Source organism: Anser brachyrhynchus (assembly GCF_964034855.1).
Source record: "Anser brachyrhynchus genome assembly, chromosome: 2".
Taxonomy (NCBI): Eukaryota; Metazoa; Chordata; class Aves; order Anseriformes; family Anatidae; genus Anser; species Anser brachyrhynchus.
In genome coordinates, this window is record NC_137695.1 from 114,190,689 (window position 1) to 114,214,056 (window position 23,368).

At 40.1% G+C, this 23,368-nt stretch overlaps 1 protein-coding gene across 4 annotated transcripts in view; it reads left to right on the top strand.

Annotated features, from left to right (window-relative positions):
- Positions 1-1,156: 1,156 nt before the first annotated feature.
- Positions 1,157-23,368, top strand: part of LOC308190144 (uncharacterized protein) — a 56,381-nt gene continuing 34,169 nt past the window's right edge. Inside the window, exons 1-5 of one of the 4 annotated variants that reach the window (XM_080581135.1) lie at positions 1,157-1,403; positions 1,932-1,970; positions 6,751-6,927; positions 12,603-12,634; positions 15,768-16,056. In XM_080581135.1, the coding sequence (XP_080437261.1) occupies positions 1,361-1,403; positions 1,932-1,970; positions 6,751-6,927; positions 12,603-12,634; positions 15,768-15,881 (405 nt within the window). In that variant the 5' untranslated portion in view covers positions 1,157-1,360 and the 3' untranslated portion in view covers positions 15,882-16,056. Of the gene's footprint in view, positions 1,404-1,931; positions 1,971-6,750; positions 6,928-6,997; positions 11,010-12,602; positions 12,635-15,767; positions 16,199-23,368 lie in introns of those variants that run through there. The other 3 variants (XM_080581136.1, XM_080581137.1, XR_013946933.1) reach the window with 3 other exon arrangements.

Sequence of the window (23,368 nt, forward strand, 5' to 3'; positions counted from 1 at the left end):
ACAGATTTTGGTGTGAAAGTGTATTTGAGAGGAGACCGGAAACAGCTTCCAGAAGTGAAGAAGCTGATTTACGTTCAAGCAGATTCTTCCTTCAGAAAGGAAGTTTACCTGGGGTAACTGCTGGGTGGGAATGTCCTTTGAAATAAGGTTAATTGTACCTTGGTTCAAAGAGCTCTTTGAAATTCCTGTAATACAATTATGCTAAGTCAGAGGAAGTTAAAGGATTGTGTAATGGCAAAAATGCAGTTAGAATCTGAGTTGAAGTCATGTGTCAAAAGTGCTATTGATGATAACATTGACACCTGCCTCTGATAACTTCAAAGTCTCTTCTCTCAGTATGAACTTAAGTTCACTGAGCTCAGCTAGCAAAAGGACAAACCAAGACAGAGACACCAGTCCACACCTTCAAGAAGTGCAAACGGAGCTATGCCGCTTAAAAACAGTACATCAAAACCGAGCTTGCTGCCTTTTAACATAGAGAATACAATGACTGCGCTCTACCAAATGAAGCCCAACATTTGTACACCTACAGCTGTTAGTCATAGACAGAAAGAGATCTCTGTGACTATCTGCTTTCACCACACTGGTGGAAAAAAAAATAAAAGTGCTCTGTGTGAGTTACTGAGGAAAGATTGAGTGTAAAAGACAGCTTCCACGTTGGTTTCTGAAGGCACTGAGGTTCTAAGTGTTTCTGATGTCTTCTGGGCTTGAGTTTTACCCTTGTGGGGGGCCGTGTTCAGATGGAGTGAGGGCAAGAGATTTTTCATCTCTCCCACAAAGTCAAAAATGATGAGTGAAGTCTGAACTGATGAATGAACCCAGAATTTAACCTTTGGGACTAAGACTCATTACTCTCTGTATCACCCAGTGTTTCTTAAGCTACTATTCAACAAATATGTTTACATATTTTGAGTCTGCTTTGATCATATTTCTCTCTTTTTAAACATCAACCTGATATTTTACTTAATTGCTGCTCTGTTCTGCCCAGTTCTGTGAAATGACACACTAGAACTGAAGAAGCCCAAGCACCTCCTAAGAAGACACCCCTTGTTGGGTTTGGTTGTGTATATGCCGTAAGAGCTTGTGTAGTAAGAGTGACTTAGCAGAAGTCCAAAGAATGGGATCCAGGTGCTATTAAACTTTTTAGGGGATTCAAGATTATAAAAGTCAGTTGGGGAAGAGTTAGAATTTTCTGCCCAAAGCAGTTCTGATTATATGTTTCAAAGTCTGCCCAGCCACAGAGGCTCTGCCTTTGGATTCCGGTCCCTTGGTTTCCCTCTCTGGGCACCAGCTGAAACATGCAGTGGTATCCACCTCAGTCACAGGCACATGTTCCTTTTTGGAGACAGTTAGGAAAGGGATGGAGCAGCTAGGTTCTTCCCTACTTTGGAGTTCACATGCAGGTGAGGCACTCAAAGAAAACTAGGAACTACAAAGTTCTTCTGGCTTCCTTAGCAGAGATGCAGCCACTTGGAGCCCTCAAATGCTATGGGAGCTGAGTCCTCACTCTCCAGTTTTGTGGTCTGCTATTACCAGTCTCCTCAGCATTGAATTCTGTCCACAGCACCACTTCAGAGGAATAGATGTTGACTTCATATTATAAAATAGTGGTGGATTTTAGATTTCAGAATTTTACGAGGGAAAATGCACATCCTAGTCCAACAGTCTTGTGTAGATACTCCAGAGGTGCTTTTGTTCTGCTGTTCAAATGAATTCTCAGTGAAAATTCTTATATAAGTGTGCTGAAAAGGAGAAAAAACATCCCAAATGTGGTTAGAGTGGAACCGAAAAATATGGATTCAGAGAATCCTGATGACAAAAATAGATATTTTTTTTTCATGTAGTGCACTGGAGTTAATCCTTGTGATCACAGTATACTTTATTTAGAATCACTGCAGAATTTCTTCTCTGATTTTTCTCCCCTAAATTAGCCTGTAGTGCTATGCTTAAGACTTCACAGGAGCCTAAAGGTATTTGACTTAATTTACATCTATGAGTTTTGTTCTTTGTTCATTTATTTTAATCATTATTGGTTTTCTCTCCCCTTGACTATCCTAAGATTTTTGTTCTGATACATCATAAGTTATGATTATCTAAACTGTTCTCCACTGAATTCAGGTTCCCTAAAATTTCAAGTACAGCAATTCCTTTTGAGAATGAGTATCATTAAATGAAACAGTTGAATTAAACTATCTCAGAAGCAGAATGTGCAGCAAAAATTTTATATAAAGTTCATAATGGCAATTCTAGTCACTGTGTTAATATGAGTATTTTCTGAGTATTTTCAATTCAGCATTTTTATAATAATAATTATAAATATTATGTAAATATTTAAAAATTGTAAAATATGGATTTTTTTGGGGTAAATATTAGAAATGCACAGTTTCATAATCTGTTCAAAGTTAACCAAAAATTTTCACTGGATTATGCAAAAATATTTGGATAATGAAATTTTAAAAATTAACATGCATATTGTAAGAAAAAAAAATCATAGAATGTTTTGTGTTGGAAGGGATGTTAAAGCTCATTTAATTCCAGCCCCCTTGCCATGGGCAGGGACACCTCTCACCAGACCAGGTTGCCCAAAGCCCTATCCAGCCTGGCCTTGAACACCTCCAGGGATGGGGCATCCACAGCTTCTCTGGGCAACCTGTGCCAGTGCCCCACTATCCTCATAGTAAAGAATTTCTTCCTAATATCTAACCTAACTGTACCATTTTTTATTTTAAAACCATTCCCCCTTGTCCTACCACTACACCCCCTGACAAAGAGTCCCTCCCCAGCTTTTCTGTAGGCCCCCTTTAGGTACTGGAAGGCCACTATTAGGTCTCCCCAGAGCTTTCTCTTCTTCAGGCTGAACAAGCCCAACTCCCTCAGCCTGTCTTCATAGGAGAGGTGCTCCAGCCATTTTACCATTTTTGCGGCCCTCCTCTGGCCTTATTCTAATAGGTCCATGTCATTCTTGTGCTGGGGGCCACAGAGCTGAATGCAGCACTCCAGGTGGGGTCTCATGAGAGCAGAGCAGAGGGGGACAATCACCTCCCTCAACCTGCTGGCCACTCTTCTTTTGATGCAGCCCCGGATACGGTTGGCCTTCTGGGCTGCAATTGCACGTTGTGGGCTCATGTTGAGCTTCTCATCAACCAACCCCCCCCAGGTTCTTCTCCTCAGGGCTGCTTTCAATCCATTCTCTGCCCAGCCTGTATCTGTGCTTAGGACTGATGCAGGACCTTGCATTTGGTCTTGTTGAACATCACGTGGTTCACACAGGCCCACCTCTCAAGCCAACAGAATGCCATATTCCACAAGTTGAAGATGATGTATACGTTCGTATTTATGTACATAGTTATCATTTCTCTACATGCAGTTACATTAGTATTGTTAGATATTTTGTGGTTTGACATTTTGATTTCAACTGTAGACAAGAAAGTATGCCTTGAGATAGCTCTGTATCAGCTAAAATTATGGTCCTAGATAAGTACATACAACTTCTACATTAGTATTAATGACACCCAGAAATAGATTGTTGTGTTGAAATAACAGAACTCCAAACAGTTCTTTAGCTTGTCCATTATTAAGCTAGATCTTAGCTTGCATATATGTGATAGTATGAAGCTGAACAGCCTGAATATCCAAAGGGTTAGTGACAGCTCCCATTAGAGAACTATGATCTGCATATACTATACTGCAGCTCCTAACGTTTTATAAACACTGGATAAAGGTAAAAAAGGAGTTTTGAAGTCATTGTACCAGGTCCCCATATGATGGTGTTTTTCATGGACCTTGACATCATGGAATACACTTTAAATGTTGTGCAAATTCCAGCTTAAAATTGATCTTTTTTTTTTTTTTTTTTTTTAATAACTTTTTCATTATTAGAAGGCTACTTCAGGCTGGCACTCCTACAAAGTTAAAAAACATGTCTTTTAAAATTTAATCTATCATCAGTGAGTTACAGCTTTGTCTTAAACTCTATTCTGTCATGTCTGGCATTGCAATGGAAGGCAGCTCACCTCTTCCCCAACGAAGACAACCAAGGCTCCCCATGCAGATGGATGAAAACCTTCTCAGCCTTGCTAGAACAGAGCAAATACAAAAACTTCTGCTTGCTGCCAGATAATCTCTCTAATCCGTCTACTGGATCTCACTTTGCATGAGATGAATCAGATCTTTGATGGCAAATAAAAGCCTTGTCTGCATTGGTCTGATTGATGATCTCCTTTCAGAAACCAGAGGGGTGTTTAATTCTTTTACATAACAAACTACGAATATGAGACAGCTTTCTAGATACCTTACTGTTTTTGAGTTCAAAGACAGTGCTGGGTATGGCTGCCTTGCAGAAAGAAGATTTAGAAAAGGTAAGGATCGGATTGTAAGCATTTTACTCCCTATTTTGCTACATACATTACATTTGCAAGTTCCGCTCAGGCAAGTCATAAAATTGTAGTAACATATTAAAGCCATAGTGGATTACTTGTTTTAGGTTTTTTTAAATTCCCTGAGCAGAAGGTGCACCTGAGAGTACTTCAACACTGACAATCTAATGTTTGACCAACATTACTTCACTGAGGACAGAACGTTCAACAGTACCTGACTTGCAGGATTTCTGAAAGGCCATTTTAGTCTGTGTCAGGTGTGACACTTCTTGCTTTTAAACCACACCGCTAGGTTGTTGGAGTAAGAGATATTATAAAAGAAGCACTTACTTATCTGGATTCCTTGGATTTCTTTGCTGCTGTTTATAATGGGATAATCTGGTGCTCAAAAAATGTGAAAAACTTTTTTTCAGAAAGCAGTAGAAAGACAGTTTATATTCCTTTTTACTGATTACCTTTGTGTGATGCTAGGAAACAATTATTTTAAGTGGATTACTTTCAAAGAATAACTTAATTTGATAATAAAACAAATACTGCTTTCCCATTTATTGATGAATCAAGCAAGGTAATTGGATTTATTACTTTTGAATCTATGAGTAATCCTGTTTTCAATTCACATATGTGTTTCCTCCTCTGCTTTTATGTTCATCAGGAGATGACACTTATTTATTCCTTCTCCTTCTGGCAGAAATTCACTTTTTTGAATCAGGACAGCACTACTTCTGAGCTCAAAATGGAGCTAATTTATACTTATTCAATAAACATCCTTGCTGAAAAGAAAAAAAGAAAAAGAAAAAGTGAGCTTCAGTCATTCTGAATAGCTAAAAACACTCATTAATTAAAACATATCTCACTTTAATATACATAATATGCACGTAGCAGTGGAATAGATGTTCTGATGCTGTTTTGTATAATTTATAGCAGGGGTCTGGAGGATGAAATGCCCCTGGAACATATATACCTGTCTGGTATATAAAAGATGTCTCTGATGGTCATATATAGCTGATCTGGGGAGTGGCCATGGCAAGCATTACTGACACTTCTCCTCCCTCTGCTTTTAGCTTGATACTACAAATCCACCGTGCTGAATCTTTAGAAGATTAGAGATGGTTTAAGTAATAATAAAATCACTGAGGATTTTTTTTAAGCTAACTGAATTAGTAAGTAAAATATTCATTTACAGCAGTAATTAAGCTTGTAGTAGTTTAGACTCCTACAGCATCTCTTAAATGGGGATCTCTCATCAGTTTACAAACATAGGTAAACTTCTTAGGTTCTGTATTTAAATACTTCATTTGTTGTACAGGGCTGGTCTGCACTTAAACTGATCTGTCAGTACAGCTATCTAACCCGTACCAACAGCTTTCTTTTGTAGAAATGCAGTTTACATTAGAAAAAACAATTCCTCTTTCAATATAAAGTAAAATCCATTCCCTGGGGAACTGTGCCTGCATGTTTTTGTTTAAAGTGTGATTTCTTTTCATACTTCCTTTCAGCTCTGTAACTAGCAAAACTTTTAAGCGCAGATCAAATCACGAATTGACAGTATTAAAGAAGCTCATTCAAACCTGGATTATTTTCTTTCTTAAAGGGCAAAAAATGCTTGTGCTCAAAATACATTATTTTATTGATGGAACTCATTGATCAGCATATGCCCTTGGTCCCATTGGTAAAGACAGAAATCTGGTACATTCTCCAGCTTCACCTCCTTGACTGTCTGCATCAGTGCTGTCCTCTTGCATGACAAAGCACTGCTAAAAAAAAGCCTTCCAGAGGTGAAGGAATACATCTGTCAAGGTTGAACTGCACAGCCAGTTTTTATATCTTGCAACTGTAACCAAATTGTGTCTGCTGCAAATCAGAGTTCTGCTAGCTCTCATGGTTTTACTCTGGATCTCAGTATTTAGGTGTTTTTCTTGGTCTGTCATTGTCAGCCACGCTCTTTAGTGGTGGTCAGCAGTGAATGACAGTGATTTACTTAGGAGTTGCCAAGGTTTCCAGGCTACCAAGTGGAATTGTGGTTTACAGCTGAAAAACTCAAATCCAGATTTTCCATTTGTAAATGCCAGTTGAAGCCAGTGCTGCACTTTTTTTTTTTTATTTTTAAGGGGATCAGAATGTGGTGTTTTAACTGAAATGATAATATGGGGCAGAATATAAACAGGGAGAAGGAGGGATATATTATTTGTTAGGAAAAGCATGCTGTGGGCTTTGTGGTGCTGTGGGAAAGCTTGCTCCTGCTGAGTCTACCCAGAGCGCCAAATTCCACATCCATTGCCCTGATTCCGCCACGTTTCCCCTCATGCTTCTTTCTATGTAGTTACAGGAAAAGCCATATCTTTTGGACTAATCTGATATCATCTTTCCTCCTCAGCCTCCTCTGTCTGTCTCCTTTGCTCCCAGAAAGAGCGGGGAATATTTCTGGCTGTTGCAGAATATCATAAGGCTTTCTCACATCACTTCCAACACATTCCTCGCCTGCGTTCATCCAGGAAGAATCTGCTGCGTTTGATTTCTGTCTCAGGTCACTCATCTCACAGCTATGTGCCAGGTCAGTGCCAGTGAGCTGTCTTGCATGGCAAAGCTTTGTTATGCAGGCTGGAGGGTCAAGTTTCATATGTTCAAAAGGAGACTGTGTAAAGACAAAGAGAAACAGCATACTTTTAAATGCCAGTAATGCATAAACCACTGTATCAACTACACAACATGAATATCTTTATCCAGCTGTGTTTATATATGATTTTCATTAATCACGGGTGTTCCTAGCACTTGACACAAACAATGTCACTATTTTTCTGTGAGGTTGCCTTTATATTAAACAAATGTTCTTCCAAAAAATAATATCACTTTCCCCCAGCATTAACTGACCAGCTGAAAAATCTTTATTTATTTGTTTATTTTATTTTTTAATATATATATCTCAGAATGCAGCCCTGTGAATTATTGTTCTTTGGATCATCAGTTATGAAAGAAGACACTTTCTTCTGTCCACCATGAATTAAAATAAAATCACTTTAAATCCATCCTTTAAAGCCCATGGTCAGATTTATTCCTGGCATCACGGCACAGAAAAGAGTGTAATTGCACCATGGATGAACTTAGTCTCATGAGTTTAACTGTGCTCTGAAAGCTTTTTGATGTATGTGTTGTATTTTATTTATCTTTTTTTGTTGTTTTGTTTTCTTTCTTTTGTTTTGCTTTCTTAATACCAGTGTTGTTTGGGGGCTGCATTAGTAACAAGAACTTCGTAACACTGACTACAGCAGAACGCTAATAAAGCTAATGGCATTTTAGCCTTTGTCAAAGATTATGCACAGTGTTATAACCAACAAAAAATAGTTATTTTCAGAGATACACATTCTGAGAGATCGGAAGTACTTGAACATTTATTGACTACAGGGAAGCTGTTTGAATTCAGACAAATGCATTTCACACAATTCATTTCAGGGCTGATTCATTTTATCTGCATGTCTCCTGTGCCAAGTGGGAACATTAGGCCTCTTTAAAAAATGATGGGGGATAATAAATGCTCCAGGCATTTGTTTTGCTGAAATGAAGTAATGGCAGAGAAGCATATGGTGAAATATATTTTTAATTACTTTTCAACAATGTTAAATGTTTTTTCCTTATTTTCATATTTAATGTTCTTGATCAAGCTTGCTAAATAAGCAGCTCTTATGGAATACACAACTTCATGCAATAACACATGACTAATTTTATGGGCAATATTATATATCACTGTATATGAGCAACGTATTATATGTAGAACTTGGTTTATGGTGCTTTGTGTCACTGAAGGAAGCTGGGGATGAGGGGGGCTGGTTTGTTCCTGTTTTATTTTTTCCTAAGAGCTCACAGCTCTCAACATCTTTGGTTTCATTTTCTTATTTTTTTTTTTTTGTTTGTGCATGTAAAGCAGGAAATGTGCTGCTCTTCTGGTAGACTAAACAAAAGGAAGCCCACCTGGGACCAAGAGGAGACACTAGCCTCCCCTTTAACAACTTTAGTTCTGAATCACCCTTACATCCATCCCCTGCCTTCACCCCTCCCCGAAGCATAGGCTCTGTACTAAAGCAAAGAGAACACAAAGGACACCTGTTCCCAGCCCTACTAAAGAGAGAAAAGCAGCTAGTGCCTAAAGGCTAAAGCTGAGCTGAAGGTATTATGGCTGCAGAAGTTGGCAAGGCTGCAGATATACCTACACAAAGGAAATTGGAGCCTATTGCACAATGCCAGCAAACAGCAACTAAAGAGTAACTTACATGACAGGGGGATGGCAGAGGGAAGTCCAGGCCTGTGATTATACACTTATCTTGTTGGGATGTAGATGTGTTCCCTCAATACAAAATATTAAAAAAAAAAAGAAAGTAAAACCAGTGGGAATTTGCTGTTAACACTTAAAAAAGTTAACCATGCTTTTCCCTCACTTGCTACAGAGCTTACACAAACTCTTTTTCTGCAGACAGCAGTCATTACCAGTGTGAGTAGAAAGATGCTTCTTGTAGCACACCCTGGAGATCAACAGACCCCGGCTACTTCAGACCGCTAAGTCCTTTCCAGACCTGAGAACTCCTCAAAGAGGCTGCTCTGCAACTGTCCCCTTTTTCTGCTTGAGTGGCTTTTCTTCTAGTGGCCCTAGAAGTAAGGCAGAATGGAGATGGGGGATCTCTCTCACATGTCCAGTGTTTCTTTTCTTATTGCAAGTGATTCAAAGGATTAAAGCAGCAGTATATAAAGCAACAGATGGGGATTTCATTCATTCCCTGTGCTTTGAAAACAGCTTCTAAGAAATATATCCATTGTTGTTATTGTGACCTCCACTGTGGTGAATGCAGATTTCCACTTGAGATGGGAGGGGAATGCCTCTGCGTCTGGGGGAGTGGGCACTGCAGTGGAGAGAAACACTCTGGTGATATTCACTCCACATTATTCAAGCAAAAAGCCAGTTTGAAGAAAAGGTCAGCGTGTAGAAAATGTACAAGATACTCCCATTTTTCTCCATCTCTTCACTTTCTCCTGGGGATCCATTGCAGAAGAACAGAAGCCACAGGCACTGGCAGTGGTAGAGGTGAACCCCAACTATGGCTCCCGTCATGAGGTGCTGGCCTCTCAGGCCTGCCTTTGGTGTTAGAAAATAGATCAAACTGAAAACAGAAGCAAAAATTTGCCTGTAGGAGAAGGAAGGCCACACCAATGGTGGCCTTGCTCCTGTGCTGTTTGAAGTAGCAGAGGGAGAACTGGCCATTTCTGAGCCCACTGGTATGATGAACTTATGACAAGAGGGAAAGGTATCCTGTCTGGCCCTCATCGAAGGGGCAGCCTTGTGCGGCAGGTCTGTGGAGAGGGAGGAGGCAATTTCCTTCAATTCCTTCTTTCCCGAGGTTGTTTGCTGGAGGGTTCCCAGGGACAGCCCAGTGCAAACCAAGGGTTTCAGCCTCAGGGCAAGGGGTGAAGAACACAGCCTCCAGAAATGTCCTTATTCTTGTTTTAGGGGATACCAAAGGGAAAAATTAGTCCCAGAGAAGAAGATTTTGCTTCTGGGGTTCATAACCTAGTGGTGATACAGAGCTTCCAGAACCCAGATGTGATAGAGGGCATTAGCTTTTCCAGAGGCTTCATTTTTAATCTCCACACATGAAGAATTGGGTCAATTGTGCATGGCCAGAGACAGCAGTTCCTCTTGCACTGTAGCTTGGCATACTGGTGACAACACTTTCTATAAATCAAGACAGGCTGTAAAAAGTGACAAAAACTGTGAAATTCAGCTTGCCAGGAAGCTGTTATCATGTATGTGTATCTTTTAGGGATAAGGAAAAAACAAAAAACACCACTTAATATCCACATCCCATTTTGTCAATTTTTCAAAACCCCTGACAGGAATGTGAACGTTGCTCAGGAGCTATTACATGTCGTGATTATAATTTGTTCTTTTTGAAGAGGGTGATGTCTAAGTCGTTTTTGATGATTACATTTCCTTGGTCTATATTTATTCGAAAGGCACTTTTGAAACCTGAGAATTGTTTCCAAACAGTATGCATAAATGATTAGCACTGCTTTCAGTCGTGCAGTTTGATCCCTAGTCCCTTTAGATGTTAGCCTAGATGTGAAGACAACGCCCTGTCTGGTGCAGAAAGAATAGATCATAGCGTTTGCAGCAGCTGAAAGAGTTGGAATGGTTTAAGATAAAGCCAGCCATTTCCTATAGAGTCAGTGAGAGCTCTAGGACTTAAAATCCACCGTATACTTTGCATGTGCTAAGGATGTGGTGTTTACCAGCAGAATGCTGTGTAAGCGGCTAGTAAATACCATGGCTTCAAACTCACAGATTTCCTGTTTCAAGTTTCACTCTCTCGCCTACATGCAACTTAGTCCTACTTTGTGGTTCTTATGCCACAAACCCAAAATTATCATCTAATTTTTCAAATTCAGAAGAAATTTGGTCTATGTAATTGTTTAATGCCTCTCTAAAGAATCAGGGCATTTTACACGAGGCTCACCAGAATGAATACTTATCCCAGACATCTGCCTTTGAAAAGAAGGTTCTTCATCGTGCCAGTAAGGGAAATATTTTGTTAGTGCTGCAATTTCTTTTATAGCAAAGTGACAAAGAACATTCGAGTTTGGATAAAACAGGTGTGTATTTTTTCTTTCTTTTCATCTTTTGTTTTAAAACTCCATTATTAGCATCCTTCATCATCTGAAAACCAGGAAGGAGCAACTTTTCTTGAGGGAAGACCTTTAGACTCTATTTACTTCAAATAATAGGAAACCACCTAGTGAAAAATCAAACCTAAACAATTGCTGTGTTTTGGTAACATGTTATATAATGAAGCCTGTATAACTCTCCATAGATTCCACTACACTATAGACTTGTATTTATTTGAAAAAAAAAAAAAAAGGAACATCTGTTGCAAAAATTAGCATGTGTTCCAAAAAAGGTACATTAGGTCCAATTTTTAAGGGTGCAACCATGAGAAATGTGGAATGAACATGTACTGATTTTATCTCTGTGAGAACTAGCAGCAGTGTGGTCTGATAGCTTTTACAGTCTTTGCTGCTTTTTGACCAGAACCTTCCCCTCTGCAGATCCTGTTCCTGGATCCATTTTCCTCCCCAGTTTGATCTGATACCTTTTTCCAAATTTCATATGCTTACTGCCCGTTGGTTCTTAAACGACCCCTCTTCTTTTTTCATCTGCTGTTATTTAAGGCTACAAATTATGTTAAAATTCACCAGGCAGGCTTAATGCAGACCCAAACTGTGCAATGTGGATATGTATTATTCGGAGCAAGACGACAGAGTTCTTCAGCTACTGCCGGTACATCCATGTAAAAGGAGAGTCATTTAAATAGATATTCTTCTGAAATGCAGAAAAGGAGCAGGATTATGTGTCCCCCTTTTGGTGACGATGTGTTGTGAAGCACACCTGGTATCTCAGTACTTTTGTATGCCAACTAGTGGCTGCAAAGCTGGAGGGAGGAAGCACATTCTGCAGTTTTACCACAGGGCAGAAAATAGCAAATGGATCAAACCAAAAAAAGTATTAAGGGGCAATGCTGCACCTTTATGCATAGAGATTGGGGATGGCACAGTTAGAATCACACAGAAAGTATCTGGTAATATTTAACTATTTATGTGGAGTTGCTCTGAGGGTGGAGGGAAACACTGCTGTGACATCTGGTAAATCCATTCCTAGTCCTTCAGCCTCATCCTTTTTTCCAATGAAATTAAAAATGTCTTTCAGATGCCTACTGTTCATCTGTTTTAAATTATCTGTAAATCCTTTGCTGAATTTGGGCTTGCATCAAAAGTGGGCTGAATGAAGCCACTAGCCAGAGCTGTGAGATAGACCAGATAGAATCCGTATAACATGTACTCCCTTAAAATAATTAGTGTCTTAAGAGCAGTAACAGAATATGAACTACAATCTTGGTGTTCTTAGATTGTGAGTTTGACTCCAACTAAACTACCATTTAAGGACAGTTTGTAAATGGGGTAGGAGTGTTAAAAAAGATAATTGATGCTAGCTGTTTTCATCTATCATTTTCCAGTGAATGATTTTCTATTTAACTCCTGCTAATGTTTATGAACAGTTTTCTTATGGATCTCTCTCTCTCTCTCTCTCTCTCTCTCTCTTTTTTTTTTTTTAATTATTTCTTTTTCATTTTCCTTTGTTCTGTGTTCTGGCAAATTTGTCTTCTAAAGAAACTGTGTTTCACTTTGTAGGCCATGCCAGAGGAACGTCTGTAACCGCCAAGGTGAGAGCTAGCTCTAAGTCAGAAACGCTTTTATAGTCCACTAAAAAGGAACAAGTGCACACCCCCAGAACTGTGAATTTCAACACATCTTCTGGCAGCACATGCAAGGCAGTATCATTTCAGAAAGCGTAATAGTATTTTTAAAATCCAATTAAAGATTTTACTTTCAAGATATCTTATTTTCTGTTCCAAATAATCTGCACTCTACGGTATAACTTTGTCATCCAGACGAAAGCCTGAAATTAAGAGAAACATTATATGATCTTAGAATCTATTATGCATCTTTTTATTTATTGAAGGCTTGCTGTAGAATCTGCTTGTTTCCAAGGAACGAAAGTTGCTTATTATCCTGGATAATGAAAGAGAATGTCGTCATCTATAATTGTTAGTTTAGGATACTTACTGTACCCTTCCATTATAAAGTGGTTTGCATAAAAAAAGGTTCAGTAAAGGAAGCAGCTTTTAAAGATTTTCTTAAAAAAAAAAAAAATTGTATGCAAGTGAAATTTATGCATTTTTGACTGGAAAATGTATTGGAACAAGTTTCTAATTGACAGATTGTAAATTGAATATGGATGCTATTTACTGAATGCAATCCATGAATATTACAGTCTTTTTTTCAATTATTACAGAAGTATGCTTCTATATATACGTAAGTATATAAATAACCCACCTGCCTATGTATATATGCCTGCCTATGTAGGTGTACTGTATATGCCCTTATTGCTTTTTTTATCATAGAATTTCGCAGTATCTAGGCATTTGTCAAGTCTATTCCATGTTTTATTTCCCTTGATTAATCTCTTGCAAGATAATCTTTACTGGGTAAGAAGGTTTGCATTAGCACCCTCTGGCTGAATATGACAGCTCTGTAAACAGCAGCTGTACAGGGTCAGACATGAGATCTAGAAATCAAAACTGTATGGGCCGTAGTCACAGCTCATGAGATGAACGCTATGTGCTGGAATTGACTGCCAGACGGCCTATATTTGATAAGTTGCACTAGACTATATGTCACACTTTCTACAACAGTAGTATTTGACACACACACATAAAAGTGCTTATATGTTCAAGAAAAAAAAAAAGAAAGAAAGAAAGAAAGAAGAAAAATAGAGAGAAATGTATTCTAAATTCTAGGAGGAGGATATCAAAATCATTCAACTAGAAGGACATTCTCAGAGGAAGAAATATTTGTGCCTGAAGGGTTGGAAAACCAGTTTAGACCTAAACCCCCATGAACATCAGGTATTCAGGCTGTTAGCTCGTTCTGAAGTTGTAAGAGTGAGAATTAAGCCTGTGACTGCAGTCAGCCAGTAACGGTTTATGCCTGCACAGAAGAAAAAACCTCAGGACTGGAACAGTGTACCCAAAGAGCTACAAGATGAAGAAAATGAAAAGTTTTATAACAAAGAAAATAGTAAAAAACAGTGTTAAAATTGGCATCAGCATTCAGTGTAAGAGTTCACATTAAACTCTCCTCCTGCTATCAGTCATGGACTTTTCATCCAAAGCAAGATAGCTTTCATCCATCTCACTGACATGTCCTGCCAGGCTCAGGGTAACTCAGCCTATGTTTTGGATATCATTGCAGGGATGTCAGACTGAGGAAGCAAGCTGCAAAATGATTGCAGTTCATTTCTAAACACACACACGTGCTACTCCCCCATGGTTAGCAGGTATAATGTATCCCTGTGAGCATGCAGACACAGCTGGGAGCCAGCTTTTGACTTCTGTCAGTGCCTAATTAAAATAATGCTAATGCTACTAATTCTAACAATAAAATTATGACTTTGTAAAACAAAGCAAAAGGAAAAAAATATTCACCACAGTGCTAAGTATTTTATTTATCTATCACTTCCCTTCACTTTCTAACGGACAATTATGGGAAATGTCTGCATCAAAACTGTCCATGACAGTTCTTCAAACACATTGGTGAGGTATGAAATTTAATAAGTCTGCAAAAACACCTGTGTTTTTCTGAGCTCTTCACAGCCCAGTTTCTTCCAAATTTCTGCCTACTTAAGGTGAAGCTCCCCAAACCTTCAAATGCGCTGTGGCTTCGATGTACTCAAATATCTTTGCATGCTATGCTGAGCTTTCCAAACAATTTCAGTTCTTCTTCCCGTACTTTATAGAGATCCTAATTCACTGCTTTCATGGTGCGCAGGAGTGATGTTACTTTGTGAAGAGCTAGATAGAAATTCCCCTGGTATGGGATTTGACAAGTAGCTCTCCTTATATTTCAGAACTTTTGGGTCTCTATCTAATTAGGTTGTACATTGCTGGGAAGTAGGCACCATGCTGTGTTTGCCAGCTTGCATGAAGTCAGACACAGTCCAGAACAGCTCAGGTGCTTTATAAAATACAGATGTATGTATTTATTTATTTATTTCCCCCCTGAGGAGGTGTGTAGGACATGGGGAAATAAGAGGAATACTTTTGATCCCCAAATTCACCAGTCTTATAGAAAAGCAGAGAGATTCATATTCCAGCAATTAAATTGTCACAAGTTGAAAAGCTTGGATAGCTTTTATTTATAGTGCCTCTGTTGTTTTATTAGGGAATGAGATAGGAGGTATCTACTTTGTAGTATGGCAATGGCTATGAAATTGATCTTCAGGGGGAGGTAATCTTGGCAGAATTTGCAACAACAGAATGTGCATTCCCTTTCTGAAGCCATTTGATATTATGAAAACTGGATGTTGTACCTAATAGAAAAAACTATAATTTCAGGATAGTCCTAGACTGCGAGTTGTGTCTTCTATTTCAGCCTGCAGGTTGTACACTGAACTGGTGTCCACAAATGAATGGAAGGTCATCTGTAAAATAACTTCAAAAGTTTGGAATAAAAACCTTATATACACCCTGTTCCATATATTTGACACTTTTGTGTCACTACTTTCAGCATTTTTGTTGGACATATGTGTGGAAGAGGGCCCATCTTGCTTTTCTTTTTCCCAAAAAAGTTAACATGGTGCTGGAATTGAGGGAGTTCAAGAAATAACAGCCCTTTGTAGAATTTGCATGCACACACAACATTTGCATGTGCCCACACAGATTGCAAGCACAACATGTCTGTATTTTAGTTTGGGCCTGAAGTCCTGCATCCAAAAGCCACCGCTTTGTCTTTCAGCTCCTCTCCAGGACCTCCAGCACCAGTCAACTGTTGTCACAGGTGGCACACATTTGGCAGGACCCCTCCATAAGCACTGCTGTGGCTGTACCTGGAAGTCCCCAGCTCAGCTGAGAGCTAGAAAGCAGCTGATCCTCTGGTCTTGTTCCTCATGACGTTCTGCTTGAGCTCCTTCTGTTACACTGGTGTTGTGGTTTAACCCGGCCGGCAGCTAAACACCACACAGCCGTTCGCTCACCCTCCCCCCTCCCTCTCTGGGATGGGGGAGAGAAACGGGAAAGTGAAGCCGGTGAGTTGAGATAAAGACAGTTTATTAAGACAGGAATATAATAATAACAATAATAATAATAGTGATAATGAGAATAGTATTAATAATAATAATGTGTAAGAAACAAGTGATGCACAATGCAATTGCTCACCACCCGCTGACCGATGCCCAGCCTTTTCCCGAGCAGCCGGACCCCCACCCCAGCTAGCCACCCCTATATATTGTTTAGCATGACGTCAGATGGTATGGAATACCCCTTGGGCCAGTTTGGGTCAGCTGTCCTGGCTCTGTCCCCTCCCAGCTCCTGCTGCACCCCCAGCCTGCTCGCTGGCAGGACAGAGCGAGAAGCCGAAAAGTCCTTGGCCTGGTGTAAGCACTGCTCTGCAACAATTAAAACATCAGCATGTTATCAGCGCTCTTCTCATCCTAATCCAAAACATAGCATCCTACCAGCTACTAGGAGGAAAATTAACTCTGTCCTAACTGGAACCAGGACAACTGGGTGTTGACATCTTGGAAATATCTGTGGAGTTGATCTTGATTCACAGGGCCATGGATCCCACCTCAAATAACTCTCATATCCAGGGGAGTTTCATTAGGCTCTGGAACAGAGAGGAGTTTATTCTGATTAGGGATGCTCTGCTACATAGTTTATGGCCTTTAGGTGCCTTCAGCCAAACACAGGAAGGAGGGAAGTTGGCCAAGTCTGAATGTTGGGACCTGGAGTAATTACTTCAGAAAGAGAGGGTGGAAGCTTGATCAAATTATCATTTGTTAGGCTGACAAGGAAATGGTCCTAGCAGCATCAACTATCCTAACTTGATCTCAGCCATTGGGGTCCAGGTCAGTAGGTCATCATCGACTAAAAATGAGGTAATTTACTTTAATGAGGCAAAAATGGTTTATTTTCATCTTACAGATGGCAGTGGATATGACTTGCACATCTATGTGGTATGTGTTTTTCCTAACAAAGTAATGTGGCTAGCATTTTCTTTAAGCTTCATGCTCTTCCTTACAGTCCTAAAATTTGCATGTACTTTGTAGACTCTGACCATATATTGTTATATCACTCTTGGGAGGAAGGAAAGGTAATGTAGTGCTACAAACATTTTTGCCTGCATTTGGGAGGAGTGCATTGGTGCTTTTGTGATTTGAAAAAATGTGACACCTAATTGAAGTCTTTATCCTGCCTTTTTTTTTCTTTTTTTTCTTTCTTTTTTTTTTTTTCCTTAGTTAGGTTAAGTTAAATTGCTGTTTTGTTTCAATGTTTACCATACCTGGGGTTATTTTGCTAAAGGATTAGCTGAGGGAATAGGATGAATCAATATTCTATACACATCCTTGAGAAAGTCAGTTCAAGACACCCAGATTTTTAAGGAAAGGTGCATTACTTAGCTGTGGTATGTACCAGTGTTCTTTCCAGCATCTTTCAAAGCAGTTGGTAATTCCAACCAGATTTTATTGTAAAGATCTAATGGATAATGTATCAAATTTGTGTGATTCTTCTGTTGTTAGAAGGTAAAACCTTCCTTCCATCTCCCTTTCCAGTCTTATGTTGGCATGGTTGAGTGAAGTGCTTTTAAATAGCAGTGGACCGTGCCAGACCACTTCTCACAGACAGTGAGTGCAAGCACTTGAGTATACAGCAATTTCACACCAGTTGAACAGTGTTGCAGATGTAAAGTTAAAAAAAAAAATAAATTGTTTCATGTCTTTGGCCTTTAAGAGGTGACCAGGCAGAGTTTCCAGTAAAAGCCAGATTACTTGTGGAGAAAAGGCTGTGGAAGAAGGGAAATGGATTGTTTTCTAACTGGATTATCAGCTGTTTTCTGCACAGAATTCGATACACAATGAGACATGGTCTGGAGGCAATTCTGTTTCATACCAATGCAAATAGCAACCTCAGTTGTTTAAAGGCACATATACGTATGTATACATAACCCATGTGTCATGGATCTGGCTAAGCTCCCTGGCTAGACATTGGCCAGACAGTAGGACATGTGTGCTTTAAGCCTTGAAGTCTGAACAAAATCTGTATAGTCCTAGGATTAGCTTCAATCCTTGAGATTTGTCCTTGCTCTAGATTACCTTTTCCCAAATTTTAGCCAGCATGAGCATGCTGGGCTGCAACTCACTTCTCAGGTGCATGTGGTGCTGTAAACAAATTATTCTCTGCTAAATAGAGCAAGAAAATCTTCCTGCCTAGCTAAAATAATAACTTCTGTTTATACTCTCAGCATGAGTTTCTTTTCATTCTGTGACAACCTAGGCTGCTTCTGCAGCTCGTGAGTTAACTTCTGTTTGGCTGCTCCTTCAAGGAAGTCACCTTTTCTCTTTTCAGATACACCCACCTCCTTCTTCATTTTTCTCTCCCTCTCTGTTTTTATTTATTTATTTATTTTTATTGTCTATCTTCCATATCTTTGTTTTGCCCGTGGGAACTTCACCTGGCTCCAACTCACTCTCTATGGAGAATTGATCCTCTTAAACTTCAGTGTCTCACTGTCCCCAGTGTTTTCATCTCAGCAGATAACCATTAAGATTTAATTACTAACTGCTGTCTCTGGTCTGGAAAAGCTGTAACGCAGACCTTGGTCAGCAGTACATGTGCACAGGGATACCCCAAAGTACACCTGACTTCTCAGTAACAGCTTCATAATATCAGCCAGAGCTAATAGAATGTGCATGGACTTCCCTCTGCCTGAAATGTAAAACTCCACTTCCTTAATGCCCTACTATGTAGCTAGATAAACACAGATTTTCTTCTTCCTCTAGCTCATTTGCTCGGCACTCAAGCACCAATTTAGAATGACTGATCTGGTTTTAATCCAGATGGCTTGATGTTGTGGTCTCTCTCCCTCTCCCTAACTCCCCCCTCCACCCCTTCCCCTGCAATTTGTCTGCATTGTTTGGTTCTGTTTTACAACCCTTGGGTAGGACGAGTATTCTGTTCACTCCCTGACTGGATACCTGACATTTGTGCTTCCATTGTCTGCTGAGTCTTTCAAGTCTCTCCCAGAGACATGGCTTTTAAAGGCAGCTCCTCTGGGAATGGCATTAGAGTGGCACTGATTGTCTCACGGTGTGGCATCGCCCCTATAGGTACCAGGTATTTTCCTGGCAGCTTGTCTTAACCTTTGAGTGGAACAGCATAGCTGATAAGGTGTAAGGAGGTCTGAAACACATTAGTGGAGCTCTGTGAGGAAACATACACAGCATCTGCCTAGCTCCAGTTCTGCCCAGTGCTGTAATCATGGTATTGATAACCTACTGAGTACTTCTGAGACTTAAGGGGGAAAAAAAACAGCAACAACAACGAAAAAACAAATCAAAAAAACACTGCCAAAACTGCTCATACTCTCAAGGTGTATTTGTGAAGATAATGAATATTATTTTCCTCTCTTTAAAGACTTAGAGGCTGTGCATAAATGATTTACACAGGGCCCCAGAGGAGTCTGTGTTTGACTAGGGAGCTGAACTTTAATTGTACCTGACTTTAGTCCTGTGTTCTGACTGTACCTCCCTCATTACCTACCTGTCCATTTTCATTAGCACTCATATACTTCAGTCTCATTAATAAAACTGAGAGGGTGTTTTATCATGGCTACTAAACGAGAAACTTAATCGAGACCTAGACTTGAAATGTTTACTCACCTCTAACACCCATTGCCTAAAATTGCTGTCATTTACACTGGATGCTAGCCATGTTATGACATTAGCTGTGACATAGTTAATGTCAGCCATTAACCTCAGGTTATGGTCACAGAATCACAAGTTACTGAATTACTCATTTTTAAGAGACTACTGCCTACAACTTGAAATTACTGTCCCCATAGATGACAGTCCAGTGACAGTTTAAGTCAGTCTTAGCATGTCCATGGTCCTGCCTCTTTGGCACCTCCAGAAAGATATTTACATTCCTTTTCTTTTGCTGGCACCAACATCTGTGTATCCTGCAGAATGAAAAAGCTCAGAGAGAGAAAATCACCCCAAACTTTTTTGAAAGGGCTGGTTTCTGACTCTGAACTGACTTAGTCTTGAGTCAGTCACAAAATGGTGCTAGCACATCAGAGGGTGCAGGATCATTGTCTGCCCTGGCTTGCATTGGTTTGAACAACCTCAGCTGAGAGGCAGCTGATTGCCCACAACAGGCTAAGAAGGTCTCAAGTCCTTGACATGCAAAATAAAATAGATTAACTTGAGCACCACTGAAAAACAGCTAAGAATAGATAAATGATCAGTGTCTGTCTCAGGTCAACAGCATTAGCCTTACACAACTAGCTGACTTGATGATTTGAGATTGTCCTACCGTGCCTACAGACTTGTGTTGGACTGGGGAACAGTGGATGCAAAGGTTATTACCAGTGCAATTACCAGCTCTGGTAGAAGACACTGCCTGGGTTGATCAAGTGGTATGTTCACTTGATGGGTGAAGTTCAAAACAGAAATATATGGTAGATTAAATTACTGCCCTTGCTTATGGGAATCTCTGGACTTGATCAACCACTTTGCCACCTCTGTAACATGAACAGCCTTTTGCAGGGGAGGCAGGAAAAAGAGGCTGGGAAAATAAACTCTTCCATTTACTTTGATAGGAATGCTATTAAAGTCCTTGCCAATGGCATAACATGGTTGCCACCTGTACCGTTAGCTGGTGAGGAAGTCTTCTCTTAAGAGGGATGTACCCATGTAGGGTAATTTCAGCCATGCTGAATTCTTGAAAATACAGAGAAAAAATAAGTTAACTTTTGTTTGCTGAAGAATATCATTTCAAGTTTGACTGGAATAGTTTATGAGTTTGGATCAAGTTTATTTAAAGAGTTTTGGCAGAAAAAAAAAAAGGGAATAAAGAGTATTTACTTTTAATTTTAAGAAGTTTGCCCGCTCTCTTCAGAAGCATCCCTTAAACCAGCTCTCTTTCCTTACGTGTTACTGCCCTAACCTTCTCCCTAAGGGTTTTACGGTATTAGTTTAGGAGCTCTTGTTTCAGCTGTCTGAATAACTAACTAAATATTAATTTGAACAGAAGTTTCTTAACTGTCAGACAATAAATTCAGTTCCTCTTCCTCTGGATCATTTTTTGTGACCAAAAGCTAAGCAGCATTAAAGACCAAAGGACTTTCAAACCTGCACAGGAGCTTTCATTCTGCCTCGTATGTAGCTCCTCACCACAGCTATGGGGAACTAAGACATGACCAGCTGACCTTAAGAGTTCCTTCTGTTCATCCATTCTCTTACACCAAAATCAAACTTTATCTGCTTCCAAGCTGAGACTGCTCATAAAGTTTAACAACTAATTCTATCAAACCAAACCCTAACTAAAACAAAACAAACCCTACCAGCAGGTCAAGGGAGGTGATTGTCCCACTCTGCTCTACCTTTGTGAGCCCCCACTTGGAGTCCTGCATCCAGGTCTGGGGCCCCCAGCTGCAGAAGTATGTGGATCTGTTAGGCTCCAGAGGAGGGCCACGACAATGATCAGAGGGCTAGAGCACTTCTGCTGTGAAGAAAGGCTAAGAGAGCTGGGGATGTTCAGAATCGAGAAGAGAAGGCTCTGGGGTGACCTGAGCTGCAATAATGCACCATTCTGATACTTAATGGGAGCTAATAAAAAAGATGGAGAGTGACTTTTTGCGTGGACAGGTAATGACAGGACAAGGGGGAATGGTTTTAAACTAAAAGAGGGAAGATTTAGATTAGATGTTAGAAGGAAATTCTTCACTCAGAGGGTGGTGAGGCACTGGCACAGGTTGCCCAGAGAAGCTGTGGATGCCCCATCCCTGGAGGTGTTCAAGGCCAGGGCTTTGGGCAACCTGATCTAGTAGGTGGGATCCCTGCCCATGGCAGGGGCATGGAATTAGATGATCTTTAAGGTCCCTTCCAACCCAAGCCATTCTATGATTCTATCAAAACCAGTGATTTCTTGGAGTTGCCATAATGCCTGGAAGAGGGTGCCTATAAAGTTAGATAATTACCAAAACTTTGGTAAGGGATGGAGATGACTGCATAGGCCCACTTAACTTGTGTCTGTTTAAACTGTTGTGAAACTGGGTATCAAGGAGCAGCAGGGCTGCAGGGTTTGGGGAGCCAGGAACCAGGGATGGCAGCATGGCCAGCAGGGCAGTGACCTCACCTACATGGGACTCAACCCCATGGTGCCCCAGCAAGAAGAGCAGAGAAGGTCTGATGGCATTACTAGGGTTAGGCACAGCCCAGACCACCAAGTAGATCCACAGCAATGGGGCAGGTTTTATGACCAGTTTGGATATCAGCTTGGGATCAGAATCAGTGAGGTGCGTGGCTACCACCAGCACCTTGTGCAACGGGAGCTTGCAGAGCCTGATGGTGCCTTCATGGTCACATACTGGATGTCAAACTACATGGCTATGTTATTCAGCTGAGCTCCCTCCCACCTTTAGCTGCTCCTGTTCATCTGCACTTCAGTGTTCAATTTCTGCTGCCCCCAGCCATGCTATTCCAGGATAGGATGTCAGACTCTCAACCAGGTCCCTGAAGTTATGCAGATTAAAACAAAACCAAAACAGATCAACAATAAAAAACCTCCCCAAACTTTTTAAACTTCCTCAAGCAGCTATACAGGTGACAGAAATAACTGTCTGCTGAGAGGAGTGTTGGGAACATGAGAACTTCTTAAGCTGCCGTCACAGACAAATAAAGCATACAATCAAGGCAAACCCTCAGGCACAAAAAAGGTCCATTGTGGACTTTAGCCTCTTAATATGGATAATCCTCTTCCTGTTGCATTACATGTGTGTTTAATTTGCCAATACATAGAACGTTCCTGTTCTGCATCAATGGTATTGGCAAAGGGCTTTACATTGCTTACAAGAAAACTATGTCAAAAACAAAATAAAGCAAAACAAAACATCGGTGGGCATTTGTGAGAAACTACTTCCTTTCTCTGCCTCTGATGGTGTTTTCAAACTCACGAAATACATTACTGTACTTCAGGTCATTTTACTTATGTCACTTTCCATAATGTTACACAGTTAATGCAGAAGACTTAAAACAACATAGACTGATGATTCTCAGCGGGATGTACCTTACAGGGTACATAGAAACAAAGGTGCTTTCCTAGGAACTTGTTGAGGAAAAGATTAATTTGACATATAAACCTATTACATAACTTAAATGTGCTGCATTATTACCACTAACAGCAAAAACAGCAGCAACAACTTTTACAGCCTGAAGTTTTCTCTGGCATTGCACAGTAATTATCTGACCTATCTCTCAGGTCACTGTATGCTGTGGTTGTATTTCAAGTTGCTTGAGACTACTGCAATTTTAAACATATTATATCTGCATAGATTTT